Genomic DNA, 21,536 nt, shown 5'->3' with positions numbered 1-21,536 from the left:
CACGGAATCACGGAATGGTCTGGCTCGGGAGGGATGCTAAAGTTCACCCAGCTCCGTTATCTGGGGCAGGGACGCTCCCCCAGCCCAGGCTGCTGCTCTGCGTGACAGAACAGAGGCAGAACGGTGATTTACAGACAGGAACGTGCAACCATGCACGGGCAGTGTGTGTAAAATAGCTGTACGTGCACACGGTAATTATATACCCATGGTACAGGTAACCCCGCGCTCGGGGATGTGCGAGGGGAAACATCCCAGCCGAGCGAGCGAGCGCGGTGTGCGGCTCTGCTGCAGCCAGAAGCGTTCCTCAGCTGCGGGCTGGCCGATCCCCTCGGCAAAAAGCGATTTGGGCCGTTCTGCTTTGCTGGCCCCGCTCTCCGTGGGGCTGGCAGTAATTGCGGCAGCGAGGTTCAGCTGGGCCGCCGCGGTGCCGGCCTGCCAGGGGGAAGCGCAGCAACAAAGCTGCCCTGTCCCTTGTCGCTGTCCCCATCCCTGCCCCTGTCCCTGTCCCCATCCCTGCCCCTGCTCCGGGTGGCACCGCTCAGCCAGCGGCTCTGCAGCACCGCCTGCGCGGATTCCTTATTGACTTTTAAATATTTTTATTTACTCCGCCGTCCGAAGCAAAGGCTGGCAAGCAGTAAAAGCCTGAAGGACGCAGGAGGAAGGCGAGTGTGCCGGCGGCCCCTGCCCCCCCGCTCCGCTTACGCCAAAGTGTGAAATACTCTCCGGAGAAGCTGACACCAGCACGGGCTATGCGGATGAGCAGCGTCGCTGACGCTGAAATAACCGAGAAAGTTGCGTAGGGAGCATCCCGATTCGCCAATGCGCTTTTTAGCTTTTCCTTTCCCTTTTTTTTCCCTTTTTTTTTTTTTTTTTTTTTTTTTGGCGGAGTGAACAAAATCATCTCGTGCTCAACAAATCTTTGAGAAAGCCCCTCAAGCAGCAAATCACACCTACAAGATGTGGGCAGGTGTGAAACATTTCGTTGCAAAAACGTGATTGTCAGTCAACACCTGACTTTTAAGGATGAATAATTTCTCCCCCAATAATCGGACGTAAATGCTTTGATGGGTGGGGGAAGAGCACCAGCAATTTCAGGGCTGATGCCGTCATCTCTGCTCACACTGAACTGCTCTTCAGACAGTTTTGATGACAGAAAACCTTGTTTTCTTGTGTGTATCGTTTAAATTTAATTGGACTTTCCCCCACGAGGCACAGTAAAAATAAACGATACAATGCAATTTCGTGCAACGAGACCGAGAAAGACACAATCTAAATGCATTTCGGTGCTTTATACATAGTGAGCTTCTCGCTCCGTGTGTAGGTATGTGGTTAGACACAAACCCGATAATGTTCATGTTTTTATTTTAATATCCATGTATATAAATTGTATATATTATATACAATATAATATATATTGATAATATGTCCGTATATATGTACGTATATATGTATATGTATACATACATACAATATGATATATACGATATATGTATATAATATAGATTGATTATATGTATATATGTATGTATATTTGTGTATATATATACACATATATATAATATGATATATATTATATATGTATATAATATAGATTGATTATATGTACGTATATATATATATAGTATGATATATGTATATAATATAGATTGATAACCTGTATAAACGAGCTATTATAACACCCGATCTGCGAACTGCGGAAATGCAGGTTTTAGAAAGGGAGCTGTATTTCGCCGCAGTGAGAGGGAGGAGGAAGAGGAGCAGAAATGGAAGGTCTGTCCCCGTTTCTCCCTGCCCTGGGTGCAGCAGTACGTGTTTCCCACATGTTCCCAAAGTTGTGCCGTGCTCGGTTTGGGGCTGGCCATCAGCCCCCACATGAGTCACAGGGAGCACGCAATGCCACTGCCGCGGCAGTGACAGCCAGCCCGGCTCCCCGTGTCCCTTTAAAATCCCAAACCGAGCCTAATGATTTATCAAACTCCGATTATCAAGAAAATGTCACGCGAAGGGCACCTTGCTATGCACTGACGCAAAGCCGGTCTTTCCCAAGGAAGTATAGAAAGCTTTGCTGTGAACTGGGCAAAATCCAGTCTGACAATTGCCCGTACTGCTCCTTCCACCTCTGCCGGCTCCGTCTGGGGCTGTTTCGGACATGGTGAGTGCGGGGTTTTTCTCCGGGATGCCGAGCGGGGCTGGAGGCGCCAGGAAAGGGGAGCTGAGGGTAGGGATGGATGCTGCGGGAAGGGCAGAGCGGGGACACCCCAAAATGCCCTCATTTAGTGACCCAGTCCCTGCAGACTGCATCTCCCAGGTGCCGGGAGAGTGGGGTTACGATGGAGAGAAAACTTGTGGGGAAATGGTGATGGAGAGTTTTGTGAGACGCTGAAAAAATAAAGGGTGTGTGTAAAGCTAACATTAAACTGATGGGAAAGGTGAGGCTCGCCTCCAGGTTGCTTAGTGTATAAAATGAAGATAAATTTTAAATTGTAGTTTTAAACTGGAGGGAAAGGTGGAGGTGAGCATCTGAGTGTCGTCAGTAATCTATCTAATGAAGCTTAAATAAAATCTTCAGCATTATGTGAATAGGAAAGATAAGAAAAAGAACAGGGGAAAGCTACGGTTAGTGGCGTTAATCCCACTGTGGCAGTGCGGTTATGTTTTTGGGATTTTTAGCATTTCACTCTCTTGCTGGCGGGCTTTGAAGCGTAGCAGCCAGCTCAGAAATCTTCACCAGCACTATTTCACTTGTTTTTTAACATCCCCGGTTGCCTACAGGGCAGCTTGTCTCTTGCTCATATATATTAAAAAAAAAAGGCCGATGTGCATTGTTGAATGACAGAAAGGAAATGGGGCGTAAAATTAAAGAATCTTTCTACACTGGTGATAGGGAAGGGAGCATCCTACAGTCGTGATGTGAAATCTAACGAGGTCTGGCGGCGCAGTGCTGTAGAAACACTTCTTTAAACTTGAATTACGGGTTTGCAGATGCCAGTGTTGGTTTTTGTTTGAGGTTTGTTGTTTGGGGTTTTTGGGGGGGTTTGTGGTGAGGGTTCTTTGTGTATCGCGCTCTTTTTCCCCCCAGAGTATTAACGTGGAATGGGAGGGCAAGCAGGAGGCTCCTGAAATTCTGCAACACTCCTGTATCCCGATTTTCTGGCGCATGCGTTTCCTGCACGAGGGCAAAAAATTCGTGTAATCTCCGCAGCGCCAACACTTTTTTTTTTTTTTTCCCTTCTTCTCCTTTTGGTAAAATATGTGACGTTCTCATTTTAGGATTACGCCAGTCAAAGGGATATGAGCAAGCAGCTCGCGAACAACCCTGAAGCGGTGGCTCCCGGACCCAACGAAGGTGCGGGAGTTGCCAGAGGCGAAAATGAGCCGCAAAACGCCCCTGTGCCAGCGGCCGCCGCCGCCAGCCTTGCCCGGTCACTGTCCAACGACAGCAAAGCCTTTCTCTCCGAGGAAGCGAAACCCAGCGAGCTGGAGAGGACCAAAGTGGGGGTCTGCAAGCTGAGCAGCACCCCGGTGCAAGCCAGCTCCACCGGCCGGAGGGGATCTGCGGAGAGCTTCCCCTGCACGCCGGGCAATCCCGGGGCAGGGACAGCCGGGCCGGCTGCGATCCCGCACTGCAAAATCCCCGCTCTGCAGAGCACGGACGGGAACGCTGCCCTGGGCCTCGGCAAGGGCTCGCTGGAGCACAGCAACGCCTGGGTGACCCTGAGCCAGAGCACCGTGGTGCTGGGCGCCGACGGCAACACCTCTGTCCTCCCCGGCACAGTGGAGGGGGTGAGTTGTCTCCTCGCAGGCTCTTGGGGGGGAGAGCCTTCGCCGCTCGGCACCGGTTTGGGGTGGAAGTTCTGAATTCAGGTGCTGATGAGCTGGGGATGGGCCCGTGGCGCAGAGAGGGGGGAGGAAGAAGCGGGGAGAGGATCTGGGATCCAGCGGTCAGTGCTAAGGATGTATTGCGGTGATGCGGATGCTCACGATGTACTAGAACTACGAACGAGCATCCCGTGTCATTGCGGCCGGCTCCTGGGCCCTGCCGGCGGCTGCAGCGCGGCTCTGACCCGCACATCCTCCCATGAGGGCTGCTCCTGTCCCCACCTGAAGGGCGCCTTGCCCTTCCCCTCCTCAGGCTCCTCCGCCTGCCCAAACCCCCGGGGGCTGCGTGCCTAGCACCCCGTAACCAACACTGGGGGGAAATCAAGCAGAGCAATGCCACAAGAGGTCCCGGGAGGGAGGGGATGCTGCGGGGCCGAGCAGGGGCCGCTCTCCGCTCCCCACAGTCCCTCTCCTGCTGCCCACCCGTATTTACCCTGCAGGCCTGCGGCAAAAGCCATTCCCACCGCTCCTGGCTGGGCCGGGAACCGGCACTCGGTCCGGACCCTCCAGGGGCGGTAAAAGCCATTCCCACCGCCCCTGGCTGGGCCGGGAACCGGCGCTCCCTCCGGACCCTCCAGAGGCTACCGAGCGCTTCCAGCCCCAGGGGAGGGGATGGGGATCAGGAGGAGGGAGACCCTCCCCGAGCGCTCTGTGCAGGGCCGTGTTTAACCCCCTTATTCGCGCATTTTTTCCCCAAAGGAGAGGCCTGGGGGCGGCCGGGGAGCGGGGTTCGCAGGGCTCCCTCACGGCGGAGCCGCAGCACGCCGGGCCTGTGCGCGCTAACGGGGCTGCTCTCCCATCTCTCTCCCTTCTGTCCCCCCACCTTTTCTCCCCCATTTTTAGGAAGACGATGTGGGGGATGAAAATAAAGCCCGAGGGAACTGGTCCAGCAAGCTGGATTTCATCCTCTCCATGGTGGGTTACGCGGTGGGGCTGGGCAATGTCTGGAGGTTCCCGTACCTGGCCTTTAAGAATGGGGGAGGTATGATGGCTTTTTCCTGTCTCTCTACCTGCGCTACCGAACGGGCTGAGCCGGTCCCGGCCTTTTGGCGGGGAGAAACACCAGGGAAGCGGGGCCGGCGGCTTCCCATGGCCGGGCAGGCTGAGCCGGGCTGGGGGCACCTGGCACCGTCACACACCCTGGGGAAACATTTGTCTGGGATGGGTTTGTTTGGTTGGTTTTAATTTGTTTCTGTTTGGTTGGGTTTGGGTTTTTTTGTTGGTTATTTTCCCCCCTTTTTTTTTTTAATCTTTTTTTTGTTGTTGTTGTTCTTGTTATTTTTTGTTTTGGTGTTTTTTGGTTGTTTTTTTTTTTAATTAATTAGGTTTGGCTTTTTTTGTTTGCGTTAATTTTGGTTTTGGTGTTTTTTGCTTTTTTTATTTTTGCTTGATTTGATTTGGTTTGGGTTTTATTTTTGTTTGCATTATTTTTGGCTTTGGTGGTTTTTTGTTTAGGTTTTTTTTTTGTTTGATTTGATTTGGGTTTTATTTTTGTTTGCATTATTTTTGGCTTTGGTGGTTTTTTGTTTAGGTTTTTTTTTTGTTTGATTTGATTTGGGTTTTCTTTGTTTGCGTTATTTTTGGTTTTGGTGTTTTTTGTTTGGTTTTTTTTTTGTTTGATTTGATTATGGGTTTTTTGTTCCCATAAATTTTTGTTTTGGTGGGGGATTTTTGTGGTTTTTTTTTATTATTTGTTTGATTTGGTTTGGTTTTTTTTTTTTTTGTTGGCGTTATTTTTGGCTTTGGTGTTTTTTTGGTTGGTTTTTTTTTTTTATTTTTTTGGTGGCCACCTCTGAAAGCAGGAAAGCCCTGACAGACGAGATTTCCTTAAAAGGGAGCACTTTCCTTAAACAAAGACCTGCAATTGGCGCTGGCCGAGAGGGAGGGGAGCGGAGGGGCGGGATGAGCGCAGGGCAGGGCTCGGGATCCCCCGGCCCTCCCTCGGTCACACACGGGCTCCGAACCCGCGATCGGGGCCGTGGGGAAACAGCAGGGACTGCAGTGTCGGGATCCCGAGCCGAGACATCCCGTTATTTCCTGAGCCTTGGCGGAATTGTTTTAAATCTCTCCACGATCCGATTGAAAAAGAATCGCTTGAAATGGAGTGAATGTCGATGGGCTGAGTAGAGGAGAAGCTGGAAGAGGGGCTATGCCGTTTGCAGGTTACAAGGGCAAGAAGAAGGAGGAGTTTATTTGCAGGGTTCTCCTACCAGAGGCTCTTACTGAAACGGAGAACCCCTTCCCTCTGCCAAAGGGCTCTCAGCTGAGGGCAGCGGTGTTGTGATCATGGAAAGCACTTTTGTGGAGCCCGTGACAGCCTTTTCCTGCGAGGAAAAAGGCAATTTTAAAGAACTGTTTTAACATTGTGAGCTTTTTTTTTTCTTTTCATTTTACACGTAGGCACTTCTAAGTGGGAGGTGTTAAAGACTCATTTAGCAATAATGAGGATTTCCTGTCTGTAGAAAACGCTGGAAATGTAGAAAGCTGACACCCTTCTTCCCCCCCTACACCCCTTCCGAGGCTGTCGGCACCGGGATTCGATAACAAATTGAAACATTTTAACAGAAAAATTTAAAAAAAACCTAGAAAAATGTCTTGACTAAGTTGTCCCCGTATCACGGGGTGATTCAGGTTGCTCTCTCTTCTCTCCCCCCCGCCCCCACAAGGTGCGTTTCTCATCCCCTATTTGATGATGTTGGCTCTAGCTGGGATCCCCATTTTCTTCCTGGAGGTGTCCCTGGGGCAGTTTGCTAGCCAGGGCCCCGTGTCGGTGTGGAAAGCCATCCCCGCGCTGCAAGGTGAGCGGGGCAGCGCCGGGGCGGGAGCATGGCCCGTGCTGGGGCTCCCGCATGGCTGCAGCCGCCCGGGCCCGCCCGCCGCATGCCGGGGCCACCCTCCGTCCGTCTGTCCCTGCATCCATCCATCCATCCATCCATCCATCCATCCATCCATCCATCCATCCATCCATCCATCCATCCATCCATCCCTCCTCCATCCATCCATCCATCCATCCATCCATCCATCCATCCCTCCCTCCATCCATCCATCCATCCATCCATCCATCCATCCATCCATCCATCCATCCATCCATCCATCCATCCCTCCATGCATCCCTGTGTCCATCCATCCCTCTGTCCATCCATTCCTCTCTCCATCCCTCCCTCCCTCCCTGCCTCCATCCCTCCATCCATCCATCCTCCCTCCGTCCCTCCCTCCGTCCCTCCATCCGTCCCTCCATCCTCCATCCCTCCCTGCCTCCATCCCTCCATCCATCCCTCCATCCATCCCTCCCTCCATCCCTCTGTTCCTCCCTCCATCCTCCCTCCCTCCATCCTCCCTCCCTCCATCCCTGCCTTCCTCCCTCCCTCCATCCATCCCTTCCATCCCTCCATCCATCCCTCCCTCCATGCCTCCCTCCCTCCCTCCCGCAGCGGGCTGTCCCCGTCGCTGTCCCGGTGTCTGTCCCGCACCAAGGAGCCTCGCTGCCCGGCAGCCGCCCGCGTTGATGGCTTTCCGTGCTGTCGCCCCGTGTGTCCGCAGGCTGCGGCATCGCCATGCTGATCATCTCGGTGCTGATAGCCATTTACTACAACATCATCCTCTGCTACACCCTCTTCTACCTGTTCGCCTCCTTCGTGCCCGTGCTGCCCTGGGCCTCCTGCAGCAACCCCTGGAACACGCCCGACTGCAAGGACAAAAACAAACTTCTGCTGGGTAAGGCGGGACGCGCTCGTACTCTCCTTTTGGTGTCGGGTTTGGTTTGGTTAGGAAATTCGTGGCCGTGGTGTTTTCCAGAGGCTTCTGCAGCTCAGCTGCGGCCCTGGGAGATGCCAGAGGAGACTGCGGATGGCCCTGGGGAACAACGGTCCGTGTGATCTGTGTCCCATGGGCACTTCCCTTTGCTTATATTTAAAATTCTCCTTACTGAGCATAGATTAGATTTGTTAATTTAAATGCTTTAAAAATGCCGATTTTTTTTTCCCCAGAGGAAAAAAACTAGGCAACAAAACGCCACAGCTGGCAGCCTGGAGTGCCTGCTAAAGACGAATTATTTGTCTTTAGAGAAGCTTCTCTTAAACGAAAAACAAAAACAGTTTCTGCAAACGGTCCCAAACACACGATGGCATGAAAACGAAAGGAAGTTAATCTAGTTAACGACCTTTTGGAAAAGGTGTCACAACTGAACAAAAGCTCAAGTGATTAGGTGTGATCTAATGCATTCTTGTCGTTTTACAACAACAACAACAAATCTGTGCGCTTTATTTTTCTGTTCCCTCACCTCATTTCTTCCTAGACTCCTGCATCATTGGCGACCACCCAAAAATACAAATCAAGAACTCTACTTTCTGTATGAGTGCCTATCCAAATCTAACCATGGTTAACTTCACCAGGGAAGGAAACAAGACGTTTGTCAGTGGGAGTGAAGAATACTTCAAGTAAGATCTTTCTTTGTTCAGAAAAATTACGTTGCGCTTTCTGTAAAATCCACTGGAACATGGCTTGGAAAACCAGAAATGCAGTAGTGAAGGGCAGCAAATGATGCTCTTTTTTTTTGGTGCTTATGAATGATGGGAGCTGAATGGAAATGCTGGATTACTTGTTTTCTGTTCCTGTGGTGCTTAGCACAGCTGGGGTGTTGGCCCATGCCCGGCAGTTTTATCTACTGCTGCAATGCAGATAAATAAAATAATACACGGGGAGAATCACTGGAACCATCTAGAGAAATTGCTGAGGACACTGAGGCAGAACAAAAAAGGAATTTGCACTGAGTTGCTGCCTGTGATTGCTTCCATTATTTTTTTTTCCAAAATTTTTTAATTTCTTTTTTTTTTCTTCTTATTCTTAGGTACTTTGTATTGAAGATTTCAGCAGGGATTGAATATCCTGGTGAGATTAGATGGCCCTTGGCATTATCTCTTTTCCTAGCCTGGGTGATTGTTTATGCCTCCCTTGCTAAAGGAATCAAATCATCAGGAAAAGTAAGAACAATGTTTGTGACTGTACACTCACAGGAAAGCAGGGTGCTGGGTTTTAGGGACTCACACTCTCATTTAAGGGGTGAATTACCGAAAATAATTTCAGTAAATGACTAAGTATTAATTTAAATGCCTTTTTCCTCTCTGTCTTTTCCTTTACAGTCAAAACAGAAACTATTTTTGTTTGATATTTTTTCTCTAACCTTCAATAAATTTAAAATGAACTCTTCAGCTGCACTAAGCAGTGGGATGGCACAAATGGTACTTTCCAGCCTTCCCTGTTCTGCATGGGAAGGATTTATTAATTTCTTCATAAAAATTCTGCACTCATCTCTCGTTTCACTGGAATCCAGGAAATTGGGATGTAAATTAGGATGCTAAGTAACATATTTGAAAACCAGAACTGAACTTTTTAAAGAAGCTCAGTGTGGGTGTGTGTGTGTGATCAACATAAGTGGGTATTTCCTGGGATAAAGACAGTGGAAATGGAGATGGGAATAATTTTCTGGAGCTGGTCCCAGAGTTGGAAGCCATCCCTTTGCTTTTAGAATCTGATTTCATCTCTTGGGAGATCACCTGGCAATTAACAGAAAATCCAGGGATGCAGAGTGCCAGGGGAAAGTTAATGGTTTTTCCCCCCTTACCCTAGTGGGATAGGAAAAAATATTTCATGAAAGGCAAGAGACTGGATAATAATATGTGTTTGGATAATAATATGGGTGGCAATGGTTGTTTCTTTAAGTGACTCTTTGTGGTCAAGAAAAATACTGATACTGATGTCAGAGAGAAAAATACTGACTCCTTGGTGATATGTAATTAAGAGGTACAAACAGTAATAAAAATGATTTAGGATTTTTTTTGGTTGTTGTTAAATACAGGAAAATATAGAAGAAAACTACAGAAATGTGTTACTGAATGGCATTTCTCATTTAATTTCCACTGAAATGGGATAGCTCCCTCTGGGAAATGATCAAAAGTGGGATTTTCCTTTAGCTTTAAATTCCTACGGTCCCTCTCCAGATGGAGAGAGGAATCCTCTTCCCTTCTCTGGAATTCCAGCTCTTAGCACTGTTGTTGATGTTATTCCTACCCCCAGCAGCAAGAAGAGCTGTAAAATTTCAGATTTCCAGGGAAATAACCCTGTTTTCTTAGTTTATCCCCTGAGTGCTGTCCCTGAGATTGAGTAATTGCCTTCTTCTGGCAACAGCGGCATTTCCATTTCCCCTGCTCACTTTTTACTCTCTCAGTAACCTCTTCTCTGCCCCGTGCAGGTTGTGTACTTCACAGCCACGTTCCCCTACGTGGTCCTCATCATCCTGCTCATCAGGGGAGTGACTCTGCCTGGAGCTGGCGATGGCATCTGGTACTTCATCACACCCAAGTGGGAGAAGCTCATCGATGCTATGGTGGGTTTGCTGCTGCACTCACAGCTGCTGGGCTGATAAATAATATATTATGTATTATGATATATATTTCAGATCTATGATATGTATTATTATACAATACAATTATACAATAATATAATAATTATATTATACTATACTATAATATACTATACTATACTATAGTATAATATACAATAATATGTAATACATATGTAAAATAGTAATAGTAACAACAAGAACAACAAGAACAACAACAATATTATTATTATTATTATTATTAATAATAATAATAATAATAATAGTAATGTTGTATATAATAAATCCCAGACCTCTTGGGGTCTGCTGCAAGCATTTTCCATGTGCAGAAGTGGTGTTGTCATCTGTGGAAACTTGTTCTTCCTCTTGCGTGGGTGAAGTGTTATTTAGGGTCACTGTTAGGAAAACATCAGTATCTGATGCAGGTTTTTCCTCTTGACTTGTATTTTTTGTTTCTGAATGTATTTGAACTGATAAGTATGAAACAATATGGGTTTTATATTTGTGCCTCCCATGTACAGCAAGGTTTATAGTGTCCTTTCACATGGACTCAACAAGAACAGTGCTCCTTATCAAATGAGCCTGATGTATTTAGTGGCAGGATTTTGCTTTTAAATATTCCATTGACATCCATTGGTCTAACACTCTTTCATTTTCTTTCCTTTCAGGTTTGGAAGGATGCTGCCACTCAGATTTTCTTCTCCTTATCTGCAGCATGGGGAGGTCTAATTACCCTCTCTTCATACAACAAATTCCACAATAACTGCTACAGGTGTGTAAGAGTGAAATACATCTGTGTTATTGAACAGGTTTGTCCAAAACCAGTTATCCTTCATCTTCCAGAAATCTGGTTTGCAAGACCCCTATTTCTTGTCTTTTTCTCCCTTGTCTTTTTTTTCCCCTGCTGTCTTTTTGTCCTTTTTTCCTCTCTGGTATTTTTTCTCTTTTCCTCTCTTCCGTTTCCTTTCTTTCCTATTTTTTTTTTTTTTGTGTGTGTGTGTGCGTTTTGTTTACATTTAACCATTTTGGTGTATTTTTTCCACTCCCCAGATCCTAATCTACTATTCTCAAGGTGATCATTTAGGTTTATTAGAGTCCCTTCTGGCTCAGGAACTTTAGAGAATCATTTTGTTAATAATAAAACTTTGAGAATCAGGAGGCTGAGGCTGAAGGGCAGCCTGGGATGTGTCAGGAAAATGAGACAGAATCACTTGGCAGCTCTGCTGAAGGACTGCCCATCAGCAGAGTGAAACATGCAGGACTTCAGTTTGCAACTTCCATTGATGGGATTCCTACATCTCCTAAATGCTCTTTTTTTTCCAGTTTTTCCAATTACATGCAAAAGGTTATTTCATGCTATGAAATCTAAAATCACTTCTTTGAGAGCTGTTTTTACATGGGAAAAAGTCGTAGTGTATAATTTTTCATACAAAAGCCTGCTGGATAAAATGTCTGCAGCTGGAAAACACAACAGCAAGCGGCACTAGTGGAGTGCTTCCCTGCTGTTTTACAGTGTTTAAAGTCAGTCTGGAGCAAAGCTTTGCCAATCCTTGCGGTGCCAGAGGTGCAGATTCAGGACAGCAGCGTGCACAGGGACTCCCCCAGGAGATGCCCAAAAACTCTGCCCAGCCAGGACTTCAAAGCAAACTCTCCTTGGGATTTCCACTGCCACCTCCTATGGCTTCTAAGTACAGAATACTTAACTTGAAAAAGAAATGTAGATGAGGATATTGAAAAGGAATTTAAAAAAATATTTTACTAGTGCTCAAAAGTAATTGAATGAAATTATCCCAAAATATGGATGAAAGCTCACAATGTTGCATACACAGTAACTCCCACCCAGCAATCCTTTGGGTTCATTTTTGAAAATGCTATTGCTGAGCCTTCTTTTTTTTTTTTTTAATGAATAATTGCAATCAGAATATCAGGGGGAAAAATGGAGGAAGCAACATGCTACCTTTCTGCACAAACTTAACAATCTTTTGTGGAGTTTGGAAGATCTTAATGAAAATTTTGAAACGACTACATGGTAATGAAGTATAAAAATATCACAGTTCTAATACCAAATAGATGCTTTACCTGTTAGGGAGTGATATGAGAGACCAAAGCAGAAATAATTAGAAAAGCTTAGTTACTCCCAATATTTTAAATTTTACAACAAAACCTTGAATATTGAAATGCAGTGTGACTATTTTCTCTTTCAATTTCTATATTCATTACATTTTAATACATCAATTGTAATTTTCATTTACACATTGATTTTAAACATAGTCCAAAATCTATAATTGCAGTAAATTTACATAAATTGACTTCATAATGAATACCTGAAATATTTCAAACCTGTCTAGGTTTTGGAAGAAAGTTAACACATGATGATTCCAAACAGCACACTGTCATTTTTGTTTTCTGTAGAGCCAAAGAATTAACCAAATAATTCCTGTTTAAACATGCTCTGTTGGATGTTCTAGGAGTTTGCCAGCTCAGTGAGGTTCTTTGACAGCTTCTCAAGTTGTATTTCATTCTCTTCCTGACAAAGCAATACCAGTAGGAATAAACAATTCTAGCCAACATAAACCCCCTAAACATTTAAAGTGAGGGATTTGTTTTTCTGAAGGTGTAGTAGTTTTATGGGGAATTTCTCTGGACATGCATACTGTTTAAAGAAAAATCCTATTGAAAAAAGTCCTATAGAAATCCTATTGAAAGATCCCATTACATCCCTAAGAATGCAATAACTATGGATGGGGCTCACGAGGGCTGGTTTGCTGTCAAGCCTTGACAAACCCAGCATAGTGAGATGTTCAGCTGTAGATTTCTTGAGGTTCCTTTGATAATAACAACCATGGAAAAAGGGACCAAGGGATCCTCCCTGTACAGACAGGAAGGTCATTGAGCAAGCTCTGCAATGTACAGAAAGCTAACCCTGGAATTTTGTGTATAAGCACAAGAAGGACAAGACAAAAATCCTCTCACCTGGGCAGCAGTGGTTAGTCCGTACCCAATATGGAGAGCAGATGTCCTGTGAGGCAAAGAGCTAAAAAATGTGTTAGAAATCAAGACACCACGGCTGTCCCTGTTCTTCAGAGAGGCCAAGGGCAGATGTGCTGGGCCTGTGGTTCCTGCACAGCCCGTGGGTGATGGAAGCTTGCAGAGCTGATTCCTGAGGAGTGTAAAATGTGCCTTCACCAGCACCCCCACAAGCTGTGTGTGCTGATGAGAAACTCCTGAAATAGAAATACAGACACAAAACCCTCCCTGTGTGTATCCCAACAGGCTCTTTGTGCTTTCCTTGCAGGGACACTCTGATAGTGACGTGTACCAACAGTGCCACAAGCATATTTGCAGGCTTTGTCATCTTCTCAGTCATTGGCTTCATGGCAAACGAGCTCAAAGTGAATATTGAAGCTGTGGCAGACCAAGGTAGGGCTCACTGGCATTTCATTGCCCAGGCAGGCACCCCGTGGCACTTCCAGCTCTGTTGTTGATGATCACAGATATCTGATTTATGATCACTCCAGTACCATTGGTATTGGAGGTGGGAATGATGGCTTCAAACTGTTGTGGATTGCTAAACCACGTGTAGGCATTTCTGCACAGGAGAAGGCAGTCTGGAAGTCAAGATTTTAATTAAAGCCTCTTAATGACTTGTTTGGTAAGAGAAGGAAGGAAATTGAGACTCATTTTAAGCCTTTGTGTAAATGACTGATGGAGGGCGGGCTGGGATGGTTATTGGCCTTCTCATTGGTCTCTGCTGCTGCTTGCCAAATCCTCTCCAAGGTAAGAGTTACCTCTGGTGGTTGGAATTTTGGGTGACAGAAATCTGGCACGAGGGGTGGATTGTGCTCCTGAACTGTGGAGAGCAAGGAGATGCCTCCACAGAGAAGTCAAACATTTCTGAAGGGCTGATTGGAACATCTTGGTTAGTGAAGAGAGGTGGTCGCTAGTGGGGATCTGAGGGTCTGAACTGGGAGAGATGAGCAGCACCATGTCAATTAAACACTGCTCTGAGTGCCAGCATTGCTAGAGCAGCTCCAGGGATGAAGCGTAATCTCCCTTCAAGTTCTCAAAACCTTGAAGGAAAATGTTAATGGAAATACAAAGTGTTTTTAATTTTTTTCCTTTTTTTTCCTCTCCTAAATTATTAACCTGAAAAACATAGTACTTTTTTTTTTTTTTTCATTTGGAGTTTTCTTTTCAGGAAAAACTCATTTATCTGATGAACAAATAAAACATGGAGGGAAAGACAGCACAACCTCTTTTTGTTCTAGTCTCTGATTAAGAACAGAGCTACAGTGGAAAAATATTATTCCTTATATATAGTGTAAGATGAAAGATGAAAGGTGTTATACTTGAAAAGATGTTATACTTGAAAGATGTTATGCTTTAAAATGAAACATCAAGGTAATTTTACTTTTTAAGACATATAAAGCACTTGGAGTTTTCCTGGCTTTAATGCACTTTTAGAAAGAGTTCATACCCACCAAATCTTGGAAGATGGAAGGAATGGGAGGTTGCTTCCCTGTGATTATTTCCTGTGGTTGGATGCTACCAGGTGTGAGGGGCTGACCTGGAGCCAGGCTCATATTCTATAATTTAACTTTTCCTAGAGGTGTGATTAATGGGAACTCATTATTCTGAGATTTAATTAAACTTCTAGGTGCAGGCAGTGGGTTTAAACGGAGCCCTTACCTCCAACAGCCAAGAAGAAATCTTTAACTGAGAGATGAAGAGGGGAGCCCGCTCTCTTGGCATGAGGCATTTGGCTGATGGCATTTGCATCTCACAGGAAACGTCCCAGAGGGCTTGGAGGGGCATCCCTGAGCTGGGATCGACGGAGAGGAGCTGCCACCTGCTGTAAGGCTGCACCACAGCCCTGCAGCTCCCAGGCACAGCTCAGCACTCACAAAAACGGTTTTACTTCATGAGCAATGGAAATATAGAAATTAAAGCCCAATATAAATAAATAAATAAATAAAATAAAACTAAGCACTTACAAAAAAGCTTTATATAGAATAGCATATATAAAAAATCTAAGACTTACAAATATTTATAGTATGATCTAGATATATATATATATATTATAAAATACATTACGAATAACATATAATGCTATATACTATATACATTAAATTATATACATAAAAATATATTTATCAATATAATATATCATATATAGACTAAGCTTACAAATACTATTATACAATAGAATGAACCCAGTATATATACATATATATAAATATCTAAGCACTTAAAAAATAGATTTCTTTATGAAAAATAGAAATTAAAGCCCAATATATATTAAAAAAAAATCTAAGCACTTACAAAAATAGATTTTCTTTATGATCAATAGAAATAGAATTAACCCATATACATATATATATACATATATAATATATAATTATATACACATATATAATATTATACACATATATATATATATACATATATACATATGTATACACATATATACATAATATACATATAATATATATAAAATATCTAAGCACTTACAAAAATATTGATGTATAACATATAATATACATATAACATATATATAAAGATCTAAGCACTACAAAATACTTTCTTTATGATCAATAGAAATAAACCAATATATATATTTATAAAAACATCTAGCACTTACAAAATATTTTTCTTATGAACAATAGAAATTAAAACCAATATATATTTAAAAAATATTAACACTTACAAAAATGATTTTATATTATATGATCATAAATTAAACCAATATATACATATATATAAAGATCTAAGCACTTACAAAAATACTTTTTCTTTATGATCAATAGAAATTAAAGACCAATATATATATATATTAAAAAAAATCTAAGCACTTATCAAAATAGTTTTTCTTTATGATCAATAGAAATTAAAGACCAATCTGTATATTAAAAAAATACCCAAAGAAAAGCCCAGACAAACAACCAAAAGGATGGAAAATTCCTGATTTAAGTTTACAAGAATCCATCTCCTTATTTCTTGCTCTCTGCATTATTTTGGGTTTTCTTGTGGATTTTTTAGAATCCCAGTAGTTGTTGCCTTCTGTCTGCTGTCAGGTCTCTGGGCATATATTTTATATTCTCTCCTCATTTAACAGCGTGGCAAGGAGTTGAAGAAGAGTATTTGCATTTCCATTCATGTTGCAGCACTGAGGTGTGGATGTCTGCCATGGGTTGCTGATTGGCAGGGAGGTGGCAGGAATTTGATCACAGAAACATTGCTGCAGTGTGCAATTTTTGCTGTTTTTTAAAACTTTTGGATCTGTTTGTTTGTATACTGGTTGAATATGCATTCTGCTTGGAAAGTTGGACTAAGTAAGTGATTTGAAATTTACAGTGTAAATAGAAATCAATCAGGTAATGCTAAACTCTGCAATGTTTAAACCTTTTTGCAAATAGGAAAGACTGAATCTGATAATCTTTATTTGTCTTATTTCTAGGTCCTGGGATTGCTTTTGTGGTTTACCCAGAAGCCTTAACAAGGCTCCCCCTCTCTCCCTTCTGGGCTATAATATTCTTTTTGATGCTCCTAACTCTTGGATTAGATACCATGGTAAACTGCTTTTGTGTCCCGTTCTTTTCCTTTTGATTTTCCTATTTATTAGTTTGGAGGACCGTGCAGTTGATTGCTATTTCCCATGTGTGTGACAGTGTTCACAGGGGTCCGAGGATGAGGGAAGAGATGAGGATCTGACTCCATGTTTCAGAAGGCTGATTTATTATTTTATGATATATATTACATTAAAGCTATACTAAAAGAAAAGAAGAAAGGATTTCATCAGAAGGCTGGCTAAGAATAGAAAAAGAAGGAATGATAACAAAGGTTTGTGACTGAGACAGAGAGCCTGAGCCATCTCACTGTGATTGGCCATTAATTAGAAACAACCACACAGACCAATCCCAGATGCACCTGTTGCATTCCACAGCAGCAGATAATCAATGTTCACATTTTGTTCCTGAGGCCTCCCAGCTTCTCAGGAGGACAAATCCTAAGGAGAGGATTTTCCATAAAAGATGTCTGTAACACATGTGAGCAGTGACTCATGAAAAAGGAGGAATGCAGTAAGGGCATCAATGCTGAAATCATTTTGGCAGAGCTTTGGTGCTGCCATCTGAGCATTTACCACCTAGGTCTCAAAATAATGTTCAAATTCTGATGTTTTCTCTGCTGTGTGTGCACTGAAATGAACCCTTTGGTTTGTGTTTCAGTTTGCCACCATCGAGACCATCGTGACCTCGGTGTCAGACGAGTTCCCCAAGTACCTGCGGACACACAAGGCTCTGTTCACCCTGGGCTGCTGCGTGTCCTTCTTCATCATGGGCTTTCCTATGATCACTCAGGTAACCACGCTGCCTTTGAGCGCCACTGCCTGGCCCCCGTCCCCCTCTGCTGGCTGCTTTTCTCCTGCACAGGCTGCGAAATGTTTGCCTGAATTCTGCCACAAGCGACGCATGCTGTGTCTGAAAACCTTATTTAAAAAACAAACAAACAAACAAAAAGGATGCTCTGACTGAGATATTCCTAAAAGACTTTGCTCTTCAAGCCTTTCTGAGAAGCAGGCCTTTAAAATTTTCTCTAGCCAAACATCTCTGAAATAGTAATATTTTGTAATAGTAATAAATAAATATATAAATTAGTAATAGTAATAATAGCAATAAATAAATAAATAGTAACAGTAATAAATAAATAGTAATAGTAATAAATAAATACTATTACTATTACTATACTTTATATATATATAAACTATATATAGTATATATAAAGTATATGTATGTATAGTGTACATATAGCGTGTATATATATAGTGTATATATATAGTGTATATATATAGTGTATATATATAGTGTGTGTGTGTGTGTATATATATATATATATATATATATAGTACAGTAATATTAATAAATAAAATATTCAACCCACACTGACAGAAGGCAGGTTTAGATCAGCCATAAGGAAGAAATCCTTCCCTGGCAGGGTGGGCAGGCCCTGGCACAGGTGCCCAGAGCAGCTGTGGCTGCCCCTGCATCCCTGGCAGTGCCCAAGGCCAGGCTGGACAGGGCTTGGAGCCACCTGGGATAGTGGGAGGTGTCCCTGCCCAAGGCAGGAGGGTTGGAATGAAATAATCTCTAACGTTTCTCCCAACCCATTCTATGAAAAAAGAAAAAAACCCCAATTTTGAATGTGATATGAATATACACGCCTGTTTTGAGTGCCTTTCCTCTGAGACTAGACACATACTGATGGTCTCTGCAAACTGTGGAGTTAATACTGGAATTCCCATCTACTACTGATCAACTTCAGTGTCTTCTTCACTAATACCTTCAGCATGATATATAATTTCAAGATGAGATGGACAAAATCTCAATATTTTATTCATCCTTCCACCCCATTTTTTTTCTTTTCCTCCCCCTTACCTCACCACCTACTAGCCCAGCTTTGCTGTCCTAAAGCCCAGGAAGGATTCAGTCCTTTATTCACTTGAATTGTGCTGCTTAACTCCATCGTGTAGACAGGATATTAAATCCTTTCCAAACAGATGAACAGATTATTATGGCAGTTGTGCTTCCAATGGTGATTTTGATTTTGTTGTGGTATTATGTGGTTTGAGACACCGCAGGTGGGAGTTCTGATCACAGTTCAGTCCTGCATCTCAAAGGACTGAATTCAAAGTCTTCCCAAGCTGTGCTAGGTAGCAGAATCAGGTGTGCCCTCTGCTTTTTTCCTGTTGGTTTGTTATCCATGGAGCCTGGCTCCAGCTGAGGTGTGGGTGCTGCCCTGGCTCCTGCCCCTCTCCAGCCTCAGTGCCATGGATAATCCTCTCTCTTTCTCTCCCCAGGGTGGAATGTACATGCTGCAGCTTGTGGACACCTATGCAGCCTCCTACTCTCTTGTCATCATTGCCATCTTTGAGCTTGTTGGAGTTTCCTACATCTACGGTAAGAACAAACGTTATTGGACAGCCTCAGTCAAAGCAACATGTTAGAGAATTATAAGGGAAATTCTTGAGGAAAGGAGTGATTTTTCTCTGTAATAAAAGCCCCAAAACACTCTTAGTTTGGACAGAAGCATGGCAGGACTTCAGGATCCCTTTAAATGCATGTATTCAAAAGTCTTTCATACAGTCTCGAGTCATTTTCCACCAACAGCTCAAAGATATGAGTATGAGAATGGAGCAAACATTTACTGACACTTTTCCAGGGGTGCTTTTGTGCTTCAACAGTTTTAGGGACAGAGACCTCCTGAACCAATAGAGCTTTATATATACTTTATATATATATATGTATAAAAAAATATAAATATATATATATAGATAGATAGATATAAATATATAGAGTATATATTATATATATATATAGTCTATCTATCTATCTACCTACCTACCTACCTACCTACCTATCTATCTATTACTATTACTATTTTAGGGTGGCCCTAGCTGGATGCCAGGCATCCACCAGAGCTGCTCTATCACTGCCTTCTGCAACTCGGCATGGGAGAGAAAATATAACATTCACCATGATTTGAAACCTGGACTATATTTTAATTTCTGCATGATTTGAAGCTTTCAAATCATGGTGAATTTAAAATACAGTCCAGGTTTCAAATCATGGTGAATTTAAAATATAGTACAGGCTCCAAATCATGCAGAATTTGGTGCTCTTGCTGGAGAAATAAATGTTATAGACAGGACAGGGAATCAGCCCTTCCTTGTTTTGTCTGGTTTCATGGAAATTCAGCAGTGTATTTTAACCTCCACTGACATCCAATTCAGTGAGTATGCCTGAGAGATTGGCTGCTAAGCCAGACATGACCTAGTGTGGAAATGCTACAGAATATTATGGAAATACTCAAAACACAGAAAGAAAAGTTGATTTAGGCCAGTCATGTTTTGATTGAACAAAATTATTTGCTTTTTTATGTCCCTGGAATGTAAATAATTCAAGTAGAGCTGGTTTAGAGGTGAAATGAAACCCAGCTTCTCTAAAATCAACGCAATTTCATAGGCAGTGACGAGTGGGGAGACTTGCAAAGATTTTAAGGGGTTGCTGGGGATTTTTTGCCTTCCTTCTCCTCCTCACTTTGCTGACAGCAGGCCTGAGCCATGCTGTGCTAGATGTTTTCACTCCTCATGGAGGAGTGAAATATTTTTAATATTTATATTTAAAATATTTTTAATATTTTAAAAGCTACTTAAATCTGTGAAATTTCTTTGCTCTGCATGATTTCAAATAAGGATGAAGGCAAACAGGGAGCAAGAAGCGGCTCTGTTCCTCCTGTGAACACTGTGTGGCAGAAGCACTGCAAACAGCATTTGTGGAATGACATCTCAGTGGGTTTGGAGGAAAAAACTGCTCTGGCCAGTGTTTGCCTTGCCCAGCAATTCCAGCGTCCCTTAAAGCATTAACACTGATCAACAACACAAAATAATGCAGAAATAATGATAGCTTTGCAAAGGAAGGGCCTGAATAGAGGAGAAGGTTTTTTTAGTGAGTTATTACTTGTGTAATCAGATGTGGAAAAAGTTTGACAAATTGCCAATTATTCTTTTTATGCTTTCTGTACAACTGATTGTTCATCAACAGATGTTGGTAAAACCTTGGCTGCAATCTATTTCAAGGGAATTAACCCTTTGCTTGACTAAGGAGCTTCCTTTTGTTTAAATAAAAAGGAAAGACATTAAAATCATTACCTGTTTGACAGAGCTGCTTTTACTGTGCTAAAGCTGCCTTAGCAAGGGCTGGGCACAGGAATACATCTGTGCATTTGTGATTTGTGTGTTGTAAATACAAGCAAAGCTGCTGCTCGTGTTGTATTCCTTCAAGCAGTGCTTAGAATTGGCATAATACATTTTCAAGGTCTGACAACTGCTGTTTTACACTCCACTGCCACCTTTCTCTGTGCACTTGTACTCTTCATGGCAAGCAGCTTGGCACAACAGTGGCAGGTGCTGTTGTGATGAAATAAATTTGTCTTTAGTGCTTGTTACATGTTCTGCTTGCTGAGCTTGCTGAGGTTTTTAAATTAAAAAGAGACACACGTGGTTATTTCCTTGTGATCACTTATTTTTCAGTAGAGTCAGCGCTTCATGATGCAATCAAATGCACCTTTTTACTGTTTTAGATGTTTATTCTCCAGTTGTTTAGATTATGAGGAATGATTAGTAAAGAACAGCTTAGAGGTGAGGTATTAATTTAATCACCAGCATAATTCCCACTGTTGCGTTTTGTAGCGTGAAGCTAAAGAC

The 21,536-nt window shown here is 43.1% G+C and overlaps 1 protein-coding gene across 2 annotated transcripts in view; it reads left to right on the top strand.

The window, feature by feature from the left end:
- Positions 1-1,220: 1,220 nt before the first annotated feature.
- The window catches only part of SLC6A5 (solute carrier family 6 member 5), a 32,979-nt gene continuing 12,663 nt past the window's right edge, over positions 1,221-21,536 (top strand). The window contains exons 1-14 of one of the 2 annotated variants that reach the window (XM_064715792.1): positions 1,221-1,321; positions 2,048-2,152; positions 3,271-3,783; positions 4,723-4,861; positions 6,546-6,677; positions 7,420-7,593; positions 8,174-8,315; positions 8,726-8,858; positions 10,127-10,261; positions 10,945-11,048; positions 13,572-13,696; positions 16,734-16,846; positions 17,503-17,634; positions 19,131-19,230. In XM_064715792.1, the coding sequence (XP_064571862.1) occupies positions 2,150-2,152; positions 3,271-3,783; positions 4,723-4,861; positions 6,546-6,677; positions 7,420-7,593; positions 8,174-8,315; positions 8,726-8,858; positions 10,127-10,261; positions 10,945-11,048; positions 13,572-13,696; positions 16,734-16,846; positions 17,503-17,634; positions 19,131-19,230 (1,945 nt within the window). In that variant the 5' untranslated portion in view covers positions 1,221-1,321; positions 2,048-2,149. Of the gene's footprint in view, positions 1,322-1,994; positions 2,153-3,270; positions 3,784-4,722; positions 4,862-6,545; positions 6,678-7,419; positions 7,594-8,173; positions 8,316-8,725; positions 8,859-10,126; positions 10,262-10,944; positions 11,049-13,571; positions 13,697-16,733; positions 16,847-17,502; positions 17,635-19,130; positions 19,231-21,536 lie in introns of those variants that run through there. The other variant, XM_064715791.1, reaches the window with a different exon arrangement.

The sequence above is a fragment of the Zonotrichia leucophrys genome, chromosome 5 (assembly GCF_028769735.1).
Source record: "Zonotrichia leucophrys gambelii isolate GWCS_2022_RI chromosome 5, RI_Zleu_2.0, whole genome shotgun sequence".
Taxonomy (NCBI): domain Eukaryota; kingdom Metazoa; phylum Chordata; class Aves; order Passeriformes; family Passerellidae; genus Zonotrichia; species Zonotrichia leucophrys.
The sequence above is the reverse complement of the archived record's forward strand: the minus strand, read 5'-3'. Positions and strand labels throughout refer to the sequence as shown.